At 35.5% G+C, this 21,768-nt stretch overlaps 1 protein-coding gene across 5 annotated transcripts in view; it reads left to right on the top strand.

The window, feature by feature from the left end:
* fbxl3l (F-box and leucine-rich repeat protein 3, like) overlaps nucleotides 1–21,232 on the top strand; it is a 46,681-nt gene extending 25,449 nt beyond the window's left edge. For 3 of the 5 annotated variants that reach the window (XM_039775264.1, XM_039775261.1, XM_039775262.1), the window contains 4 exons: nucleotides 10,170–10,548; nucleotides 11,089–11,211; nucleotides 15,270–15,441; nucleotides 19,239–21,232. In XM_039775264.1, coding sequence (XP_039631198.1) covers nucleotides 10,171–10,548; nucleotides 11,089–11,211; nucleotides 15,270–15,441; nucleotides 19,239–19,882 — 1,317 coding nt within the window. In that variant the 5' untranslated portion in view covers nucleotide 10,170 and the 3' untranslated portion in view covers nucleotides 19,883–21,232. The remainder of the gene's footprint in view (nucleotides 1–10,169; nucleotides 10,549–11,088; nucleotides 11,212–15,269; nucleotides 15,442–19,238) is intronic. The other 2 variants (XM_039775266.1, XM_039775265.1) reach the window with 1 other exon arrangement.
* Nucleotides 21,233–21,768: the final 536 nt, after the last annotated feature.

The raw sequence follows: 21,768 nt of genomic DNA, 5'->3' as shown, positions 1-21,768 counted from the left end.
ATGATCTTCCTGCTAATATAAGGAATCTGTCTTAAATCCAGGCTAAAAAAGTTACTTGAACATAGCACGGCCCTATTATAGCTGCAAATTGTTGTACTGCATAACGTTAGTAGTTGTTTGTTGTTAATAATAATAATAATATCTAGTAGCTTGTGCTTTTTGCTTATAAATGAAGCAAACAAATTTTGATATGGATATTTATGTAGCAGTCATCACTAACATTGAGGAATAGTTAGACACTGCAAACTATGAACACTGTTGTCATTTTGAATGATTCTGTGCTTTTGTGCGCATGTGTTGTTGAATACAACCAGCAGCATGCTCAATGAGCTCAGTCACAGATAAACAGCTTGATCAGCAGCTGGCAGCTGCTTGTAATTCCTGGTGTTCTAAGTACACATCCAAGCCATGCTGTCTCAGGGAGCATACCTGCTGTTAGAGGTAGGTGACCTAAAGCGATCCCTAAACAAAGACGGTGCACGTCAACAAATGTAACCAGCAGCACACGCATCTGCGTGATAAGCTCTGTCACAGGTAAGCAGCTCAGTAGGCGGCTGTCTGTTTAGATGAGGAGAGAGAGAACCTTCTGCTTTTAAATCCTAGCATTTTAAGTATGCCTATCAGCCATGCTTTTTCAGATAGTACAGCTGCTGAGAGGGGAGCAACACTTTTAGCAATCCCTCATTTAAAAAAGCATATATTTACTGACAGCTAAATTGACAGTTAGTCGTTGCTTTTCATGCCATCATTACACCTTTTCCAGCTCGAAGAGGTACTGTATCATCAATCATCAAGAACTATAGCCTATTTGAACATAAGACCAACATATACTGTACGTAATTGTTTTTCTTTATAGTTTCAAAATCACAAACCACTTAAACTATTGTTACTGCTTCACTGTTGTTTTATTAATAAATATTAATCTTCTCCTTGGTTTCTAACTGGACAATTCTTCCAATAACTTGATTTATATTTAGTATTTTTTTCACTTTTTTAATTATTTCAATGAAAACAGTCAAGAAAAAGGTTATAGATCTCTTTGACAACATTCATTTATAAACTTACATTTATCATGGATGTAACGTTAGATAGATTTATCCACATTGCTTGGTGTGGGATGTTTGAGAGGATAGGTCCTTTGAATCTAATGCATCCATGGAATTTTTCCTTAAGTTTATCCTCAAGTTATTATCCACAGTGGTAATCAATAAGCCTACAACAGTTTGCGCCTATCATTTTTGACCTAGGTTTTTGAATTTTGCATAAATTAACTATGTACGGGCTGTAGTAATCCTACACAGTATGTAGTCATTAATAAAAATAAATGTAGTGCTAAACAGGAACTGAGCTACTTCTGAGTAACTTGCATAACTATGTAGCTGTCAGTAAAAGGTGTGCAATCAGTGGCTTTTTTGGATTAATGGTAGGATTAGGATAAATTGTCTTGTTACCCAATCAAATAAATGAAAGAATCAGTTTGTCAGTGATAAACAATACTAGACAATGCATCACTCACTAGGTGGCAACATTAACAGGTGGCTTGTGTGAAATACAGTTTTAAATGGAGTTGCATTATAAAATAACAGTATTGAAGTACACTGGGCCTTGTGCAAGGTGAGCATATTCAGTCAAAACATTTAAATAAGTAGGATATCTTATTTTTGAATTTGGTGGCTAAGGTGGTAGTTGTTGTGTGTTGCCCAGATTAGGTGTATCCTGCAGCTAAGATGTTGCCTGTGTAAGACCATTTCCGACATACACATGCATTGTGCTTGTGTACTGTATTGGTTCCCTTTTGTGTCAATTTTGTTTGTGTCTTTTGTTTACCTCTGTTTACTCCAGTTTCCAGTCAAATTGTTAGTAACTATAAATTGGTCTGAAGTAAATGAGTTTAGTCAAGTGTGTGTAGTGTAGCTGTTTTCCACCTTATAAAAAAATAAATTGATGAATACAGTCCATGTTAATGTTAATTATAATGTACATGGAATTCAGATTTCTTCAAGAGTTTCTTCTTTAAAACTGCAGAGGCACATTGAGGCAGAAATCTAGTCTGTAAATGACACTCATCTGTGTCGAATAATCTATACTAATAAAAGGCAAAGCACTCACTCACTCACTCACTCACACACTCACTCACACACTCACTCATTCACTCACTCACTCACTCACTCACTCACTCACACACTCTCTCTCTCTCTCTCTCAACTTCCCGTGTAGGTAGAAGGCTGAAATTTGGCAGGCTTATTCCTTACAGCTTACTTACAAAAGTTGGGCAGGTTTCATTTCGAAATTCTACGCATAAGGGTCATAACTGGAAGCTATTTTTCCCCCATATAATGTAATGGAGTCTTGAGTTGGAGATGGCCAGGGGAGTTTCGTGACATCATCCGCCTCCTACGTAAGTGCGTAGAGAACAAGGAAGAACTTTTAAACAGCGATGAGCACAAAACGCCATTTCACAATTGAGAAGGCAGAAAAACATTATGAAGCAAATGATGCATACAAGCATATTCATAAGTACAGCTACTGCAGAAACAAAGCACGCGTGAACCGTAAGTTTATATTAAATTAAGTTCATAGACAGGCTGCCACTAGCGTTTGTAATTTAGTGCCTGCCCATATAAGGCCGTCCATCAGCAGCAATCCAATACAAACACTGCGGTAAATATTCACGGGTGAAGGACTGTGCTTATGCAGAGGAAGATGAGATGGTCAGGGTGGTGTTTGGCACAAACTCATTGAAACTGCGAGAGAAACTTTTAAGTGCGGGTCTTAGCTGACATTACGAGATGGCACCAGTACAGCTGGGAACCTTCGATGCAAGAACACCAAGCGGCTCACGTGAACTGGCGCGTGCACAGACAAAAGCAACAGTTCCAAAGAGTGCTGAACAAAAACCAAATTACACAATTGAGAAGACAGCAGAAAAATATGACGCGTCTTATACATACAATCATATTCATAAGTGCAGCTACTGCGGAAACAAAGCACACGGTGGAAAAAGTGAATGTCCTGCTAAAGGAAGACAGTGTAAAAAAACCCGTGCATGCAGTTTGTCACATCACAGATAAAAGGAAGGCGAGCTGTTTATTGATGCAGTAAGGAACTAATCGATGAATGAAACCTCTTATCTTTACAGCGATTGACAAACACGGAATGTAACTTGAACACATCCTACAAATACGAGCCTGATTGAAAGAAATAATGATAATCAAATCCTTGATGACAGCAACATTCAATAACACTCACAAAACAATTACTGTATATTGACAATCATGTTACGTTATTTTAAAATGTTCCCTTTTCTTTTCATAACTTCTACTTCTCCACTGCGATACGGGTATATATATATAAATGTATATATATACCCGATCTACAATACATACTTTAGCATAGACAAGCCACACGCTGTGGCTAATTGAAGTCTTAAGCCTCTAACGCCGACATTGAGGTCGATTCCGAGAGGGATGTACTGACTATGTACAGCTACCCGATTCATTTTACCTTCGCATCTCCTTGGTTTGGGGCGTATGAAAAATATTAGGTTAGCAGAATCATGTTACGTTATTTTTAAAATTTTCCTTTCTTAGCACAAGCACAGCTGAGAAGCTTGATGCATGTACTCCATAAGCGTTAAAAATAACGCATTTAATCACACTTTCAATTCCAAGCAAGCGGGAACTTTTGTCAATGCATGATTTCCTGGTACATCCATTACACTGATGCACACATCACAGCTACAAAAATGTTAGAGTCGGAATAAAGCGCGTTCCTACGACTGATCATTTCGACTTCCAGCGAAGCCTTGATAAAAGCATGGTTTTGTGCACACTGAAAAGCAAGCAAAATTAGATGCATTACAGAAAGCGGACTTTGTGGCTCTTACTGGGGATCATTGGACTTCCGTGACCGTTAGTAATTCTAAATACATCTAATTACAAAATGTTCAATGATCACACTGTTTTAGCCTAATGTACAAAATAATTTTGGCTAATGTTACTCAGAGTTTAAAGAGTAAGCTGGTCAAATTACCTTTTATGTTTCTGACTTATTTTTTAAGAAGAAAAACTGCACTTTATGTTGAAATTTTGGTTATTATTATTTAAAGACAATACTATTCTGAAAATGTACTTAAAGTACTTAAACTACCACTTTATTTTTAAGTCTGCCCAATTTTAACCAGGGATGATATTTTTGTTTCTGTTTTGAATTCAAATGCAGTTTATTTGCTTTTTTTTCAGAAATTAAAACAGCTTCAGTTTACAATATTCATGTCCATGTCTATTATTTGATTCTGTAAGCCCACTAAAACCGTTTTAAATTAAAAAAAAACATTTGCTATTTGGGGCAAATTTACGTGTCGATTACATACGATTAATCAAGATTAATTCTTACACAGCCTCTAATTAATTGAATTAATTTTTTAATCGAGTCCCACCTAATATATATATATGTAGATATATATATGTAGATTTGATATATATATGTGTATATACAGTATATATGTAGATATGTATATGTTGTATATACAGTATGTATATATGTGTGTGTGTATATGTGTATATATATATATAACTGTATATATATGTGTATAGATGTGTGTGTATATATATATATATATATATATATATATATATATATATAGCAACACTCATGACAATGACAAAACAATTACATTGTCAATCATGTTACGTTATTATTAAAATGTTTCCTTTTCTTTTTACTTCTCGCTGCCAATGCAGGTATTTTGCTATATATATATATATATATATATATATATATATATATATATATAGATAGATATGACAACAACACTCATATCAATGACAAAACAATTACATTAACAATCATCTTACGTTATTTTTAAAATGTTTGCTTTTCTTTTTCATAACTTCTTTAACACACTACTTCTCCGCTGCGAAGCGCGGGTATTCTGCTAGTGCTTTAATAAAAGTCAAATCAGTTTGCATTTATGATTTTTGGTTTGTTTGCTATAGAAATATCAGAACATACTAATATGCATGAAAAATTATCACAAATCAACACATTTAAAACAAAAATGGATGATAAACTGAGGTGAGGTTTGATTGAAGTTCTTTTATTTTGCATTTGTACTTTCCTCCTTCTTCACAAATTGAGTTGCTGCTGACCCCCATTTTGCACCCCTTAACCGTTAATGCTGTCCTCATTTTATGCACACCACATCTTTCTGCTGCTGGCATTTCAGAGGCCCTTCGCAAAACCAAGCCACAGGTGGAACTGATTTCCAAAGTATTAAGAAATAGCATATGAAGAGATCAAGCCCAAGCAAGAGCACTGTGCCCTTTTGTATAGTGGCATATATACACATATGTAGTGTAAGATTTTAGTAGTTAACACTTTGTGTTGTATGCTTAACCTGCTAATATGGGTTTAAAGTCTTCAGTATAAGTGTACAATGTAAGAATGAATGTAAAGGTAAAAATTATAGTAGATTAAAGTTAAGTGTGCTTTTTACTATATTTCAGAGTAAACATACTTTTTTTGGCATACATCTATATAATAAAAGCCCTGTCCGGGTCCGCGTTCCTTTTGGCTGTATAGCCGCCCCGTAGAAAAGCCCCAGTCCGTCCCCCCTCCGTTCTTTCCCCTTTGCTTTTATTTTTCCTGTTCCTGAAAATCTTTTCAAATCAAAAGTAAAGAAATAGACAGAGCGTCACATTAACGTCTTCTCCCCTCTGCCTATTAAATAACCAATCAATCAATCAATCAATCAACATTTATTTATATAGCACATATTCATACAAAAAAAAATGTAGCTCAAAGTGCTTTACAAAATGAATAGAGTAATAGAAGACACAATAAAAGATAAACATAACTCAACATTAATTAACATAGAATAAGAGTAAGGTCCGATGGCCAGGGTGGACAGAAAAACAAAAAACTCCAAAAGCTGGAGAAAAAATAAAATCTGTAGGGGTTCCAGACCAAGAGACCGCCCAGTCCCCTCTGGGCATTCTACCTAACATAAATCATCATATTTTCATGGAAGGACCTGATGATGATGGTCACGTAGACTTCTGGCTTTCAGTCCATCATTGTTGGAGCATCATGATGCTTTGAGTAGGTGGTGGTGGCGCAGGCCGCCACCACAAAGAAACCGGAAAAAGAAACAGAAGAGAGTAGGGGTCAGTATGGATTTTAGAGCCACCATGAATAGTTATTATGAAGAATTGAACATACAGAGTATCAGGATTATGTTAAAGTGAAGTTATAAAAAGGCCATGTTAAAGTAATGTGTTTTCAGCAGTGTTTTAAAGTGCTCTACTGTATTTGCCTGGCGAATTCCTATTGGCAGGCTATTCCAGATTTTAGGTGCATAGCAGCAGAAGGCCGCCTCACCACTTCTTTTAAGTTTAGCTTTTGGAATTATAAGGAGACACTCATTTGAAGATCTAAGGTTACGATTTGGAATATAACGTGTCAGGCATTCCGATATATAAGATGGAGCGAGATTATTTAAGGCTTTATAAACCATAAGCAGTATTTTAAAGTCAATCCTGAATGACACAGGCAACCAGTGTAGTGACATCAAAACTGGAGAAATGTGTTGGATTTTCTTTTCCCAGTTAGGATTCTAGCAGCTGCATTCTGCACTCGTTGCAAATGATTTATGTCTTTTTTGGGTAGTCCTGAGAGGAGTGCGTTACAGTAATCTAGTCTACTGAAAACAAAAGCGTGAATTAATTTCTCAGCATCTTTCAATGATATAAGAGGTCTAACTTTAGCTATGTTTCTTAAATGAAAAAATGCTGTCCTAGTGGTCTGATGAATATGCGATTTAAAATTCAGATTACAGTCAACGGTTACCCCTAAATTTTTTACTTCCGTCTTAACTTTTAATCCTAGTGCATTAAGTTTATTTCTGATAACCTCGCTGAATCCATTATTGCCAATTACCAAAATTTCAGTTTTCTCTTTATTTAGTTTGAGAAAATTACTATTCATCCATTCAGAAATACCAGTAAGACATTGTGTTAGTGTATCGAAAGAGTCGGAGTCATCAGGTGCTATAGATAAGTACAGCTGTGTGTCATCAGCATAGCTGTGGTAGCTCACATTGTAACCTGAGATAATCTGACCTAACGGAAGCATATAGATTGAGAATAACAGCGGACCCAGGATAGAGCCTTGTGGAACACCATATCGGATATCATGTGTCTTTGAGATTTGATTACCACAACTCACAAAGAATTTTCTCCCTGCCAGGTAGGATTCAAACCAATTTAAGACACTGCCAGAGAGGCCCACCCATTGACTAAGGCGATTTCTAAGAATATTATGATCAATGGTGTCAAATGCAGCACTCAGATCTAAGAGGATGAGAACAGATAAATGGCCTCTGTCTGCATTTACCCAAAGTCATTTACTACTTTAACAAGTGCAGTTTCTGTACTGTGATTTGTTCTGAAGCCTGACTGAAAAGTATCAAGAATAGCATGTTTATTGAGGTGGTCATTTAACTGCATAATGACTGCCTTCTCTAGAATTTTACTTAAGAAGGGCAGGTTAGAAATGGGTCTAAAATTTTCAAAGGCAGAGGGGTCAAGATTATGTTTCTTAAGAAGGGGTTTAACTACAGCAGTCTTAAGACAGTCTGGAAAGACCCCTGTATCTAATGACGATTTACTATGTCCAGAATATTGTCAATTAGACGCCTGATATTTCTTTGAAAAACCTGGTTGGTATTGGGTCAAGGACGCAGGTGGAGGTTTCAGTTGAGAGATTATACTATGTAATTCAGGTAAATCTATCCTGGTGAAAGCATTTAATTTGTTTATAACGGAGTACCGGGGCTTTGGAGGTTCTGCAGTGTTGGGAGATATACTATGTTATCTCTAATATCATTAATTTTTTGAGTGAAAAATACAGCAATGTTCTCACAGGTTTCACTGGAAGTATTCTGGGGGCATTCCTTTGTGTTCCCTGGGTTTAACAGACGGTCAATTGTTGAAAATAAGACTCTGGGATTACTAGCATTGTTATTTATAATATTAGAGAAATAGCAGCGCTCTCAAGACGGACAGTGTTATTGTATTCTGTTATTTTAACTTTTAATATTTCATAGTGGATAGTTAGTTTAGTTTTCCTCCATTTACGCTCAGCTCTCGACATGTTCTTTTTAAATCAGACACTCTTTGGGTCTTCCATGGAATAACAGTACTAGAGGATTTTTAACTGTCTTTTCAGGTGCAACTATGTCAACAGCAGTTCTTACTTTAGAGTTAAAGTTTTCCACTTTACTATTTACATTATCCTCGCTATTATAGCTGGCATTATAAACGGACTGATTGCTTAGAATAGTTGTAAGCTTTAAAGCTGCTGATGAGTCAAAGAAGCGTTTTTTAACAAAATGCTTCTCATGAGCGTTTTCTATCTTTATTTCTATATTAAATAGTAGAAGGAAATGGTCTGATAGACCGATATCAGTGACCTGCTTTATATCAACTTTAAGTCCTTTAGTAATCACTAAGTCTAACGTATGACCTGCTTTATGTGTAGGCTGATTTACGAGCTGCCTCAAATCAAAAGAGTCCAGGAGGTTCATGAATTCCTTTACCTTTTGGTCACACTGATTGTCGACATGAAAGTTAAAGTCGCCGACTATTAAGAGTGCATCATAGTTTGTAACTAAAATTGACATTAAGTCAGAGAATTCCTCAAGGAAAGACGCGTTATATTTAGGAGGTCTATACACGGATAATACGAGAACGTGAGAATCTCCATGAATAACAACGGCGAGATACTCAAAGGACTTAAATTTACCAAAACTAACATCTTTACATTTTAATCGGCTCGAGTAAATGTTTGCCAAACCGCCCCCCTTTTTCCCCTGGCGGTCGGCATGAGTAAAACTGTAATCCGGAGGCGCAGATTCGATTAAAACTGCCGCCCCATTGGAATTAAAAAAATCACGACAGAAACAGAAACCACAACCTACCCTTACAGCATCCACCGCACTTCTGGCGTTACAGCCAAACACGTGGTGTATGCAGGTTATGAGGTGTGACGCTAATTAACGCCCGCACTACAACAGATTATATTGTTCATATACTATTAATTATTTACAGGGATCAACTTTTTTGGGAAAGTTCATAACAAAAACAAAAAAACTTAAATTATAAATAACGTGCACTTGAGTATTTCGAGCCCCGCGTCTGAGTCGGATGGTTCCCCTGGTCACCAATTAATGTGTTTCACTATGTCCACTATGCCTTTCGGTCTTCAGCTACCCATGTGCACTTGTACGGAGGAAACCTTACTGAACAATGCTGAAACAAAACGCAACTAAACCTGCTGCTGCGAGAGAGGACACATTACAGCATGATCATGAAGCAAAGAGGCAAAGGCGTGACAGTCGCGCGCAAGAAACAGCCACTCCGCATTCACACAGATTAGCTCAACGACGCGTCTCTGACGCACAACGAAAGGCAACTGAAACCCCTACAGAGAGAGAAGACAGATTACGCCGTGATCGCGAAAGAAAGAGGCAAAAGCGTGCCAATGAGACACCCGACGAGAGGTCCTTGCGATTGAGTCCTTCAACTGTGGTCATCCAACGCGCAGCATAGCGCGCGCCAAGTTGCTAGTTACATAATACTTTGTAGGTGTACACCAGTGCCAAAAATTGTCAACCTTAAGTGTCTGGTTTTAAATTGGTTTATATGTGACTGACAGTTAACAAATTTAGTAACACTATTAATGGTCTACTTCATGCTTTTAGCATTCATTTTTATTTGTAAATTATGGCTTTCAATTTTTGATTTTCCTTGGCAATAAAATATGTTTTATAATGGCAGCAGTGAATTGGTTATTTTTGGAATTAAATTAACACTGTTTTGGTGTAACTAATTCCACCTCTTTGCCATTCTTAATGATGAAAAAGCTGGTGTAGAAAGTTTTTGTGGTTTGCAACCACAAAATTACTGACAAGACCCTTTTCACCCTTAGCCTTACAGGCTTAGTAATTTATTTGAGTTGACTGTTGCTTTCCATATGATACTTTTTGTGACAGAGCTTCAATCAAAATATTTCTGATCTTCTTTTCTGCCACACTCTTTAGTGTTCTATAAAATTTAAATAGAATGGTAATTATAAAATATTTACTCCAGGTTTGTTTTTCATTGCAGAATGAAACGGAACAGACTATTTATTAAGTCGCAGATGCAAGAACTTGCTTCCTCAGAGAGAGGAAACAAAAAATTGAAGTCAGTGTCTCCATCTTTTTGCCAGAGTGTTGTCCACAATCAGGACATGAACGAAGACTGGGGCAGTCTGCCTCACCATGTAGTTCTACAGATCTTCCAGTATCTGTCTCTGGTAGATCGGGCACGTGCATCCTCTGTATGTAGAAGATGGAATGAAGTGTTTCACATCCCAGACCTCTGGAGAAGATTTGAATTTGAGCTCAATCAGCCTGCCACTTCTTATCTCAAGTGCACCCATCCTGACCTCATCCAGCAGATTATAAAGAAACATGCTCAGCATCTACAGTATGTAAGCTTCAAGGTAAGAAGACCTAGAACTCTACAGAGATGACAAGGTGAAATACATATTAATGGTGAAGTAATCACATTGCTAATATGTTGCTAGTCATGCTTCAAAAAAACATTGAAGGACATATCAACATAAATGTATTTAATTGTTTCAGATTTCTAACAAAATAGTAAATTTGTTAGTCCTGCTTTGAAAATAACCCAATTACCACTAGTAAGGCAAAAATGTGCACCTAACCTAATGGGTTTCTATTATTGTGGTCAGTATTATTATATGATAACTTTTGAAATGTCCCACAATATGCTAATGATTAGTTTAATTTCTTTGTAAAATAAATTTGATATTCTTGGAGAGCATTGTTGATAAATGTTAAAATACAAGTATGTTTACTAGGTAAAATTAACATGAGAAGTATTATCTTGCCTCTTTCTGTGTCTTGGTTGGATCGAATGATTTTTAAATTGCAAGTATTTTTAAAACATTTTAAGGTGGTTTTCTTGAAAGATTGACAGAATGTCTGATATCAAGTTTTCCCCTTTTTTAAAAAACTAGGTGGATAGCTGTACAGAATCTGCAGAGGCAGCCTGCGATATTCTTTCGCAGCTAGTGAACTGTACCATTAAAACTCTGGGCCTGATTTCTACGGCACGCCCCAGTTTCATGAACGTACAACAGGTGAAACTTTTTTCTTTCTAATCCATATACCTACTTATGTTACATTAGATCAGAGTAGAAGGAAGAAGATGTGAGTTAGTTTGCTGAAAGCTGTAATACTGTGTTTAAATACAAAAGCAACTAGTTTAAAATGTTTCCTCATATACAGTGGACAGAGACAACTTTTTTCTAATTTTGGTTCTGTACATTACCACAATGAATTTTAAATGAAACAACTTGGATGCAGTTGAAGTGCAGACTTCAAGCTAGGCAACTAAAGCATTTTTTAACACAATCCCTTCATTTCAGGGGCCCAAAAGTAATTGGACAATTGACTCCGAGGCTATTTTATGGGCAGTTGTGGGCAAGTCTGTCGTTATGTCATTATCAATTAAGCAGACAAAAGGCTTGAAGTTGATTTGAGGTGTGGTGCTTGCATATGGAAGATTTTGCTGTGATCAGACAACATGCGGTCAAAGGAGCTCTCCATGCAGGTGAAAGAAGCCATCCTTAAGCTGCGAAAACAGGAAAAACCCATCCGAGAAATTGCTACAATATTACAAGTGGCAAAATCTACATATTGGTACATCCTGAGAAAGAAAGCAAGCACTGGTGAACTCAGCAACGCAAAAAGACCTGGACGTCCATGGAAGACAATAGTGGTGGATGATCGCAGAATCATTTCCATGGTGAAGAGAAACCCCTTCACAACAGCCAACCAAGTGAACAACAATCTCCAGGGGGTAGGCGTATCGATATCCAAGTCTACCATAAAGAGAAGACTGCATGAAAGTAAATACAGAGGGTGCACTACAAGGTGCAAGCCACTCATAAGCTTCAAGAATAGAAAGCTAGATTGGACTTTGCTAAAGAACATCTAAAAAAGCCGGCACAGTTCTGGAAAAACATTCTTTGGACAGATGAAACCAAGATCATCCTCTACCAGAATGATGGCAAGAAAAAAAGTATAGAGAAGGCGTGGAACAACTCATTATCCAAAGCATACCAGATCATCTGTAAAACACGATGGAGGCAGTGTGATGGCTTGGACGTGCTTTGCTGCCAGTGGCACTGGGACACTAGTGTTTATTGATGATGTGACACAGGACAGAAGCAGCCGAATTAATTCTGAGGTGTTCAGAGACATACTGTCTGCTCAAATCCAGCTAAATGCAGTCAAATTGATTGGGCGGTGTTTCATGATACAGATGGACAATGACCCAAAACATACAGCCAAAGCAACCCAGGAGTTTATTAAAGCAAAGAAGTGGAAAATTCTTGAATGGCCAAGTCAGTCACCTGATCTTAACCCAATTGAGCATGCCTAAACTTCAGACAGAAAGGCCCACAAACAAACAGCAACTGAAAGCCGCTGCAGTAAAGGCCTGGCAGAGCATTAAAAAGGAGGAAACCCAGCATCTGGTGATGTTCATGAGTTCAAGACTTCAGGCTGTCATTGCCAGAAAAGGGTTTTCAACCAAGTATTAGAAATGAACATTTTATTTCCAGATATTTAATTTGTCCAATTACTTTTGAGCCCCTGAAATAAATGGATTGTGTTAAAAAAATGCTTTAGTTGCCTCACATTTTTATGCAATCTTATTGCTCAACCCACTGAATTAAAGCTGAATGTCTGCACTTCAACTGCATCTGAGTTGTTTCATTTAAAATTCATTATGGTAATGTACAGAACCAAAATTAGAAAAAAGTTGTCTCTGTCCAAATATTTATTGACCTAACTGTAACACAAGCATGATGCTTGTGAGCTCAAACTGCAGTACTTACTAAATTGGTTGTATTAGCCAGGGAAAAATAAAAGGTAGGTGGTTACAAAAGAGATCACATACAAGGTGTGTCCGAAGATATAGCAAAACATGTTCCTAGTTGTCATAGAGGTAAACAAAGGTTTTTGGCAACTAGTAAGTGTTCTTGAGAGAGCTAACATAGCTTAACTAGATGCACCAGCATTATAGAATAAAACACTTTGGCAAAAAGTTGTAAAATTTAAAAATTTACCTAGTCAGACTTTTGGATTGTAGAATTCTGTAATAGTATCGATGACTGTCAAATTTGTCTCACAGACAAAAACTTTTTCAGGTAGACCTGCATTTAGCATATGTCCTTTTAGTTTGGACACATCGATTAGCTAATATTCCTAAACTAAATGCATATAATGCTTTTCAGTAACATGAAAACAGTTTGTGAGACATTTTCACTTAATGTTACAACAAGTTCATTCATATACAGGGCATAATTAGAAGCTAACTAGAAGTTATTTATTGCTCGTAGGGGATTAATTATTTATTATGAAAAGTGGTAAAAATTTGCAATGTAGTACAAAATCTGTTACAAAACTGTGGGTCATTGTTTTGATTCATTCACTATAATATGATACTAAGTAATATATGATTGATAGAGTATATTTTACAATATTGTTAAACTTAACTATTCAGAATTATTACTAAAAGTACATAAAATATGATTAAATACACATCTGATTGTATCATGCAATGTCTTAATTAAAAACATTGCAACACTCCCATTTCAGACTTTAGGTAAAGCAAGAGGTATATGACAGGTTTCCTATGAATTAAGCAAATACTGTTTTATTTTCAGTTATTTGACTCATAACCTCCAAGATGAGGCCATTCCTCAATGTGCAGCTTTAATCAGAATAACTTTAACTTAATCAAGGCAACAATACTATAACTTGGCTGTAATTTTAATCAGTTGTTTTACATTTCAAATGTTATAACCAACACGCTAAACAATTCAAGCCTTTTAAATATTTACTTTTGATTTTTGCTTTGCTTCAGTTTCACAGTTTGTTGCCCTAAAGAATATTTAGCCTTGGGCCTGATTTACATATTACTGATTAGAAATGCATCTGAATTTGTGTGCATTCAGCCAAAAGAGTTTCTGTAATTTCAGGTGTGGTTGTTTAGTTATGAGCCAGGTCTTCTCATCCATTCTCCTATTCATCCCAAAGGATCAAAAGCTCCTTCACCCCAAATTTGTCAAACCATGTCTTTATGAACCTGGATTTGTTCACAGGGACAGAGCCGTGCTAGAATAGAAAGTTACTTTCCCCAAACATTCTGTCACAAAGTTTGGAGTGTGCAGTTGTCTAAAATGTCTTTGTATGCTGTAGTATTAACAGTACTGTTCAGTGGAACCCAGGGGCCTAGCCCATATCCTGAAAAATGCCCTCAGCCCATTTCCCTTCTCCACCAGACTTTACAGTAGATACTATGTGCTAACCTAGCCTGCTTCAAACACAGATTGGTCCTTCAGACTGCCAGAGAACACATTGCCACTGCTCAATATTTCCAGTCGATGCTTGGCATTGCACATAGTAATCTTAGGCTTTTATGTAGCTGTTCGGCCATGGAAACCCATTTCTTAAAGTTCCTGGCACATTTTTCTTGTGCTTATGCTGCTTCCAGAGGCAGTTTGGAACTCTATTGTGAGTGATGCAAAAGAGGACAGGTTATTTTTACAAATTAGGTGCTTCAGTATTCCGCAGCTCCACTGTATGACTTTGCATGGTCTACCACTTTGTGGCTAAGCTGTTGTTGCTCCTCAGCACTTACAGTTGACTGGGGTAGATCTAGCAGAGCAGAAGTTTCACATACACTTGTGGCAAAGAAGGCGTCCTAATGACAGTGGCATGTTTAAAATCATTAAGTTCTCCAGTATATCCCAATCTACTGTCATTATTTGTCAATGGAGATTGCATGACTTATGTCTTTGATTTTATAAACCTGTTAACAATGGATGCAGCTAGACACCTTAACTCAATAATTTGGCCTCCATTTAGTGCATTACAAAAGTTATTACTATCTGATGCCATCCTAGCTAGGAAGCTGGATCACGTAGCTTTGGTTCATGATTTCATCTGTGGGGGTAGAATACGATATTATTTTTTTGCAGCAGGTATTTACCTTTATTGTGTCAGAGCTTTAAATCCAGGTCTAAAGGAAAGACAAACAAAATACATTTGAAATTAAAAGAGTTTGCAATTTTTTAAACATAGGATTCATGTTTTGTTTATTTCCCTCTCTGTTTTATGTCTCCAGTCACATTTTGTATCTGCTCTCACTGTGGTGTTTGTCAACTCAAAGTCACTCTCTTCAATTAAGATTGATGACACACCAGTTGATGATCCTTCCCTGAAAGTGCTTGTTGCAAATAATAGTGACACACTTAAACTTTTAAAGATGAGCAGCTGTCCGCATGTATCCCCAGCAGGTAAGCAGATGCTGCTTTTGATTTTTAAACTAATTACTTTTATGTTGAAAACTTTCTTTATATCCTGCACTTAGTGGTGTTGTATACTATTTTCTAACCTTGATTTGATAATTAATAATTCTTGAGTTTTTTTGTGTTGTTTACGAAAGTCAAATCTATTCTCTTGTATCACAGTAGTATTTTATTGTAGTATTTTTATAGTAGTATTTTATTGGTATAGCATATCTATTTACAATGGTAAAGAATCACTGGTTGGTTGTTAGATACATGCACAAATGGACATATATTTATGTGAAATATGCTTACACCTTTTTACCCTATGTTATTGCTATTTCATACAGAGTTAAACTAATTCAAATGAATAGCAAGTGGATATATATTTCTAAAAGTATTTATGGTGACACCTTTTATAGTTACTATATAAACCATTTTTAATCTTATATTAATAGTGTATTCAGTGTGCAAGTTTCTAAGAGTGTCAAAGCTGTACTCTTAAGAGAAATTATTTCTTTTTCAGGGTGCAATTGGTTTTAATAAGACTTTAAAAATTGGTATTCATGGATTCAAATTCTGTGTTTTGATCCACATTATTCTTACAGTAAATGCAAATAGTATACAGGTAGCAAGCTACCACTAGAGCCTTTAGAGAAGGATTTTTTTTTTTGTTTCATAGAGTTGGTGATATTACTCAAAGTGTGGTACAAAGACCCATGTATACATACTGAAATGCAGTACAAGAACACCAGAAATATATTAACTTTAACTGCATTCATACCTTCCTAGCTGTGGGAGCTATATTTTAAACCATATAATATTATTTTAACAATTCTTTATTGTGCGTCAGACATGCCAAATGAAAACTGTTATTGTATTATTTGTGTTGTCATTTCTATTGCTTCTTCATTGTAACTTGAAATATTCCTTTACAGTAAATTGTTGCATATTCACATCAAAGTTTTGTTAGTGCTTAATGTAGCTACTCCGTTGTTCTTCATGAGCAATGCATTGAAGTATTACTGTATTCGTTTAATACTACTCTATTGGTTGACATACCATCTACTTTAAATTACATCATTTAACATAAGTTACTTCATTTAGTCATTCATATGTGCATGCTTTTCTTCTTTTTGCATTGCACTTACATGGGTTAGACAAAAATATTAACAGCTTTCAACACTTTTATGTTATTTTTTCAAGCCTTAAAACTGACAATTCTGATCTATTTGTTATCATGTATTAAAATTTTTGTAGCACTTTACATTTGTTATTTCTGTGTTGCCAGTGGTTTAGACATTAATGGCTGTGTGTTGAGTTATTTTGAGGGGACAGTGTACAGGCGGTACATTGACTACCTTACATTGTATCAAAGTGTCATATCTTCAGTGTTGTCCCATGAAAAGATATAATAAAATATTTACAAAAATGTGATGGGTGTACTCACTTTTGTGAGATACTGTGTATTATTCTTGATATAAACATTAAAAAAAACTACGTTTCCTGGGTGTACAGAATGTAAAGGGTGGCCACAAGGCTCTGGCCCCCTCAACAGATGTACTATGTTACTAAAATAAATATCCAATAAACAGTGTTTTTTTCTGTTATTTTTTTTAAGACTACAATGTAATTATGTTAATAATCAAAAATACAATTTAATGTACCCTACCTAAGCAACACTTTCTTGCACACACCTATCCTTAAAATAGAGAAATATTCTGTACTACATAAATTACAGATGAGTCTTCTGTTTCAGGTTTAACTTAAGAGATGTCAATTCAGCTTGGATATTTTGCCTTCAGTATTTAACTCTTCTATGTGTCCAATCACAACTCCTGTCAGCAAAAAAGGTTGTCAAGCAGTCTGATTGAGTGCCTGAAATTACACAAAATCACACACTGTTATCTGTGTGTCCATGTGCCCACGCCTTATGCTTGTATGTGTTGCCTGTAGTGGACTAAGCAAACCTCAGTGACATGTCACACACACCTCATGACAAAATAATTAATAAACAAAAATGTCTTGGATGAAGTAAATAAAAAAGAAAAACATTTTTAAATGCTCTTAACTAGAGCAGGAACAGGGAAAAAGCTGTAAAACCTTACTTTCTTTGAACCTTTCATCAAATAGAATTCAAAACTAAAAGGCCAGTAAGGCATTAATCTTTAATATTAGGAATAAATAATGTTTGCATGTTGGCTTTTCATATATAGTATCAGCCAAATTATTTGAGGTAATGGGGCATGAAGCTACCTCAGATAACTGAAAACAATAAAACGGGTGGCTGTTTCAGATTAAAAATTATGGAAATAAAATATTTTGTCAATGTACTCTATATAGTGCAGTATCACTTTTAAGCCTCTTTTCATACTTAAGTGATTTTAATGTTATATAAAAAATTACACATTCACATTTATTTTTGTAGTACACCATTTATTATTCCTCTAATAGTACAACAGTTTTAAGAATAAAAATGTATTGTCAAAATTACATTTTAATAAGAATGGGTTGTTTCACATTAAAGTTAAACATAAAATGAGAAAAGGTACAGTGTGCACTGCAAAGGATTTATGAATTATGTGGAAAGTAGTGAATTACACTAAACAGGTTCTTCTCAGGTGTAATGTGCAACCTCAGTTAATCTGGGTGCAGATAATGAGGGTTCCACTGTATTTTAAAGATGCAAATCTTAAAATACAATATTGTGCCTGAAGAAATAAATATTGTTTAATTAAGTAATATTTCTGTGGAAAAATATTATTGATTTTTTTGAGCTGCGGTTCCATCTAGTGGCTTACATACTGTATGCCATTGGGTTTATTCTGTAAGTGTTAAACCCAAACGTAAACTTTAACCAGAAGAAATACAATGTGAAAAAATGAGTGTAAATTACTTTAGTGAAATTGATTACTCATTAGTGTTTGAATGTATGCCCTCCAAAATATTTTCACTAATTGTGGTCAAATTTCCCTGAAAACCAGCAAGGAAGATTAGCATAGTAAGGTATGCACACAATCGGGTTTGTGTTTCCTTTATATTCAAACCTGCCAATAGATTACCATGCGCCAGATTTGCCATGCAGAGAAAGTAACCGGTAAGGTCTGAAATTTGTCATGGTTTGTTAGTCTTGAGGTTACAAAGTTCCTGGTTGGATTAGTAATTTTGCCAGTATTTATAGTTACATGGGCTTCTTACTACATTGTTATTGTAATTATTTTCAAAGAAGGCTAATCAAAACCCTTATGCTCTTATTAGAATGTGTCCATTTTGCAATTCTATGTAGAGGTGCAGATCAGTTGTGATTAAGTGGCACAAGCATGGAGGGCAGTGGTGGTGGCACAATAGTGATATTGTATAATGAACATGCATGCAGCTTATCGTGGTCTCTAATGATTTTTTAATAAGAGTCTAAATTTTGACATATTCAACAAAGGTGTAAAAAATGTGATTTGTTTTTACTTGTTTTAATGATTCCATAAGCTAAATTCAGTGTTAAAGAGTTTCATTACAATAAATCTATAATTTTGTTAATATGCAATACCTCATGCAGTGATGGTATTTTTTATGGTCATTTAATGAAACATTTTTCTGTTATTACCCAAATTCTCTTAGATGTTTTTAACTCTTAATTCTATGTGTGAATCTTTAGACCATCGATTTACCTTTTCCCTGTTACTCTTCGACCGTTCACTTCATTTTGACTATTTTGATTTTTAGAAATATTTTTCTGATGCTTTTTGGATGTTAATTCAGTGGTGCTTCTCTTTTTAATTGTTATGTATTTTTTTTATGTATTTCCACAGGAATTCTCTGTGTGGCTGATCAGTGTCATGGGTTGCGGGAACTAGCTCTGAATTACCATCTTCTGAGTGATGAGCTCCTCTTAGCCCTGTCCAGTGAGAAGCATGTTCACTTGGAGCATTTGAGAATTGATGTTGTAAGTGAGAATCCAGGTCAGACACAATTTCACATCATCAAGAAGAGCAGCTGGGATGCCCTAGTTCACCATTCTCCAAAAGTCAACATTGTTATGTATTTTTTCTTGTATGAGGAGGAATTTGACCCATTCTTTCGTGAAGAAACACCTGTAACCCACCTTTACTTTGGACGAGCTGTTAGCAAAGAGATGCTTGGTCGTATTGGACTCAACTGTCCAAGGCTGATTGAACTAGTAGTATGTGCCAATGGCCTTCAGCCTTTGGATGAAGAGCTTATCCGAATTGCAGATAGGTGTAAGAATTTAACAGCCATTGGCCTGGGTGAATGTGAGGTTACCTGCAGTGCTTTTGTAGAGTTTGTGAAGATGTGTGGTGGAAGGCTAACTCAGCTTTCTATAATGGAAGAGGTGCTAATACCTGATAACAAGTACAGTGTTGAGCAAATTCATTATGAGGTCTCTAAACACCTTGGACGGATGTGGTTCCCTGATATGATGCCCACATGGTAAATGTGTTGTGTATACGTTAGACGCATTTGGAGCTTTTAAATTTAGCAAAGAGGAAAAATGAGAAAAAGAACGCTTTCAGTGTTTAGGCTTCTTTATCAAAAAGAGAAACATATGCTTGCTTCCACATTCTTTTTTCCATGTAAATGCAATAGGAAGTTAAGAGCTACAGAAATATTTGCAAGCTTGGGTGAAGCAAACAGCAAATATTAAGGGGAAAAAGAACAGCTCTATCTGAAGAATCAGACTTTTGAAGAATGTCTTTTTGCAAGGTAACAAATCTACACTTGTGTAAAAAAAAAAAAAAGACTTCTTGTAAAGGTTTTAATAGCGTTCCCTTGCTTCGCCTGTTCAAGTACTTTTGTCCTAGTAAAGGTTACGTTGGGCTTTTCTGTTTGTTCGGTATTCGGTAAACATTTACCTAAAATTGATATTTGACATTGTATACTAATTTTAATACATTTAAGTATAAGCAAAAAATGTTGTAGTTTATTTTAACCAATTAGATGTGGTAAATTCAGACTTTTTTGTTGTCTTCTGAAAGTCTGAAATGTGATTCCTTTTTAAGGAACACCTTAAAGGCCAAAAGATGTATTTATTGTGACAGAGGCAGAGCAATAGCATAAATCTATCACTAAAAACTGAAATAATTCAAATGAGTGGTGTAAAAGATTGTATTTTATTCATATATAATTATATATATTCACACACACACCATGAAATAATAAACCATGTAAATTATTTTTGGAACAGCAATTGTTTTGCATGTTTTTGGTCATGTCCTTAATTATATTAAGGCAGTAGACAGTGTTGATGCATTCATAACTTCTGGTTTGACATGGAGTTCAAAATACTAAGCAAAATGGAGTGATCTTTGAAGATAAATCTTCTTTGTTCTCAAGCCTAAATTGAATCAGTTTTATAAAGGTGACCAATAGAATGAACCATGGTAGAGTTTATTATTATCATATACAACTAGACAAAAACACTTGAGCAAGTATGGTAAGGATATTTTTTATAATCTTAGATTTCAAGCCATCCAGTAGAGCCATGTTTTTTTCTATATTTGATGACAATCCGGTTACTTACTCCAGAAGTGATTTTTAAATTGTATTTGCAGTATGTCTTTGTTTCAAAATGTTGCGAAAGGTTTAAGGAAAAACTGTAATTTTAGATATGAGTGTTGAATAACAATGTTTTCAGTCATGGAGCAAGTTTAATGCACAATTTTTTTCATGTGGCAATTTTTGATGCCAGTGACAATTTTTTGCACTTTAACACCCATTTTCAAAGGTTTTGGTTTCATGCAGAGTATTTAACCATTTTGATTAAAGTTTCAGAATGCTCACATTATACAGTGGATTCAGAAATTATTCATACACCTTCACTTTATGTACACTTTGTGTTGTAGGTTTAATTTTAAATTGATACATTTGCAATATTTTCCCAACAGTCTACTCAAAGTAACCCATAATGATAAAGTCAAAACATGTTTTAAGAAAGGTCTGTAAATTTATTAAAAATCAATAACTGAAATCTCTCATTTATATGAGTATTCAGACCTTTAGCTGTGGCACTTCAAATTGTGCTCAGTTGCATCCTGTTTGCTTTAATAATCCTTGATGTGTCTAGAACTTGACTGAGGTTCTGCTGTGACAAACTGAATTAACTGGAAATCATTTAGAAAGGCACGCTCTTGTGTATATGATGTCCCACCATTCTCACTGCATTTGTGTTAAAATTGCTTGGATGAAGGGAAGCAGGATGAAGAGAAGAACCATCATGGCAATTTGGTGCATTTTGTCTACCCTTACGAAAAAAAACTGCATTAAAGTGTGCAGGAAAGATAATTGAAGAAATGTTGTCTTCATGTAGTTTGCTAAAATGGT

The sequence above is a fragment of the Polypterus senegalus genome, chromosome 13, assembly GCF_016835505.1.
Source record: "Polypterus senegalus isolate Bchr_013 chromosome 13, ASM1683550v1, whole genome shotgun sequence".
NCBI lineage: Eukaryota > Metazoa > Chordata > Cladistia > Polypteriformes > Polypteridae > Polypterus > Polypterus senegalus.
This window is presented reverse-complemented; position numbering and strand designations above follow the sequence as displayed.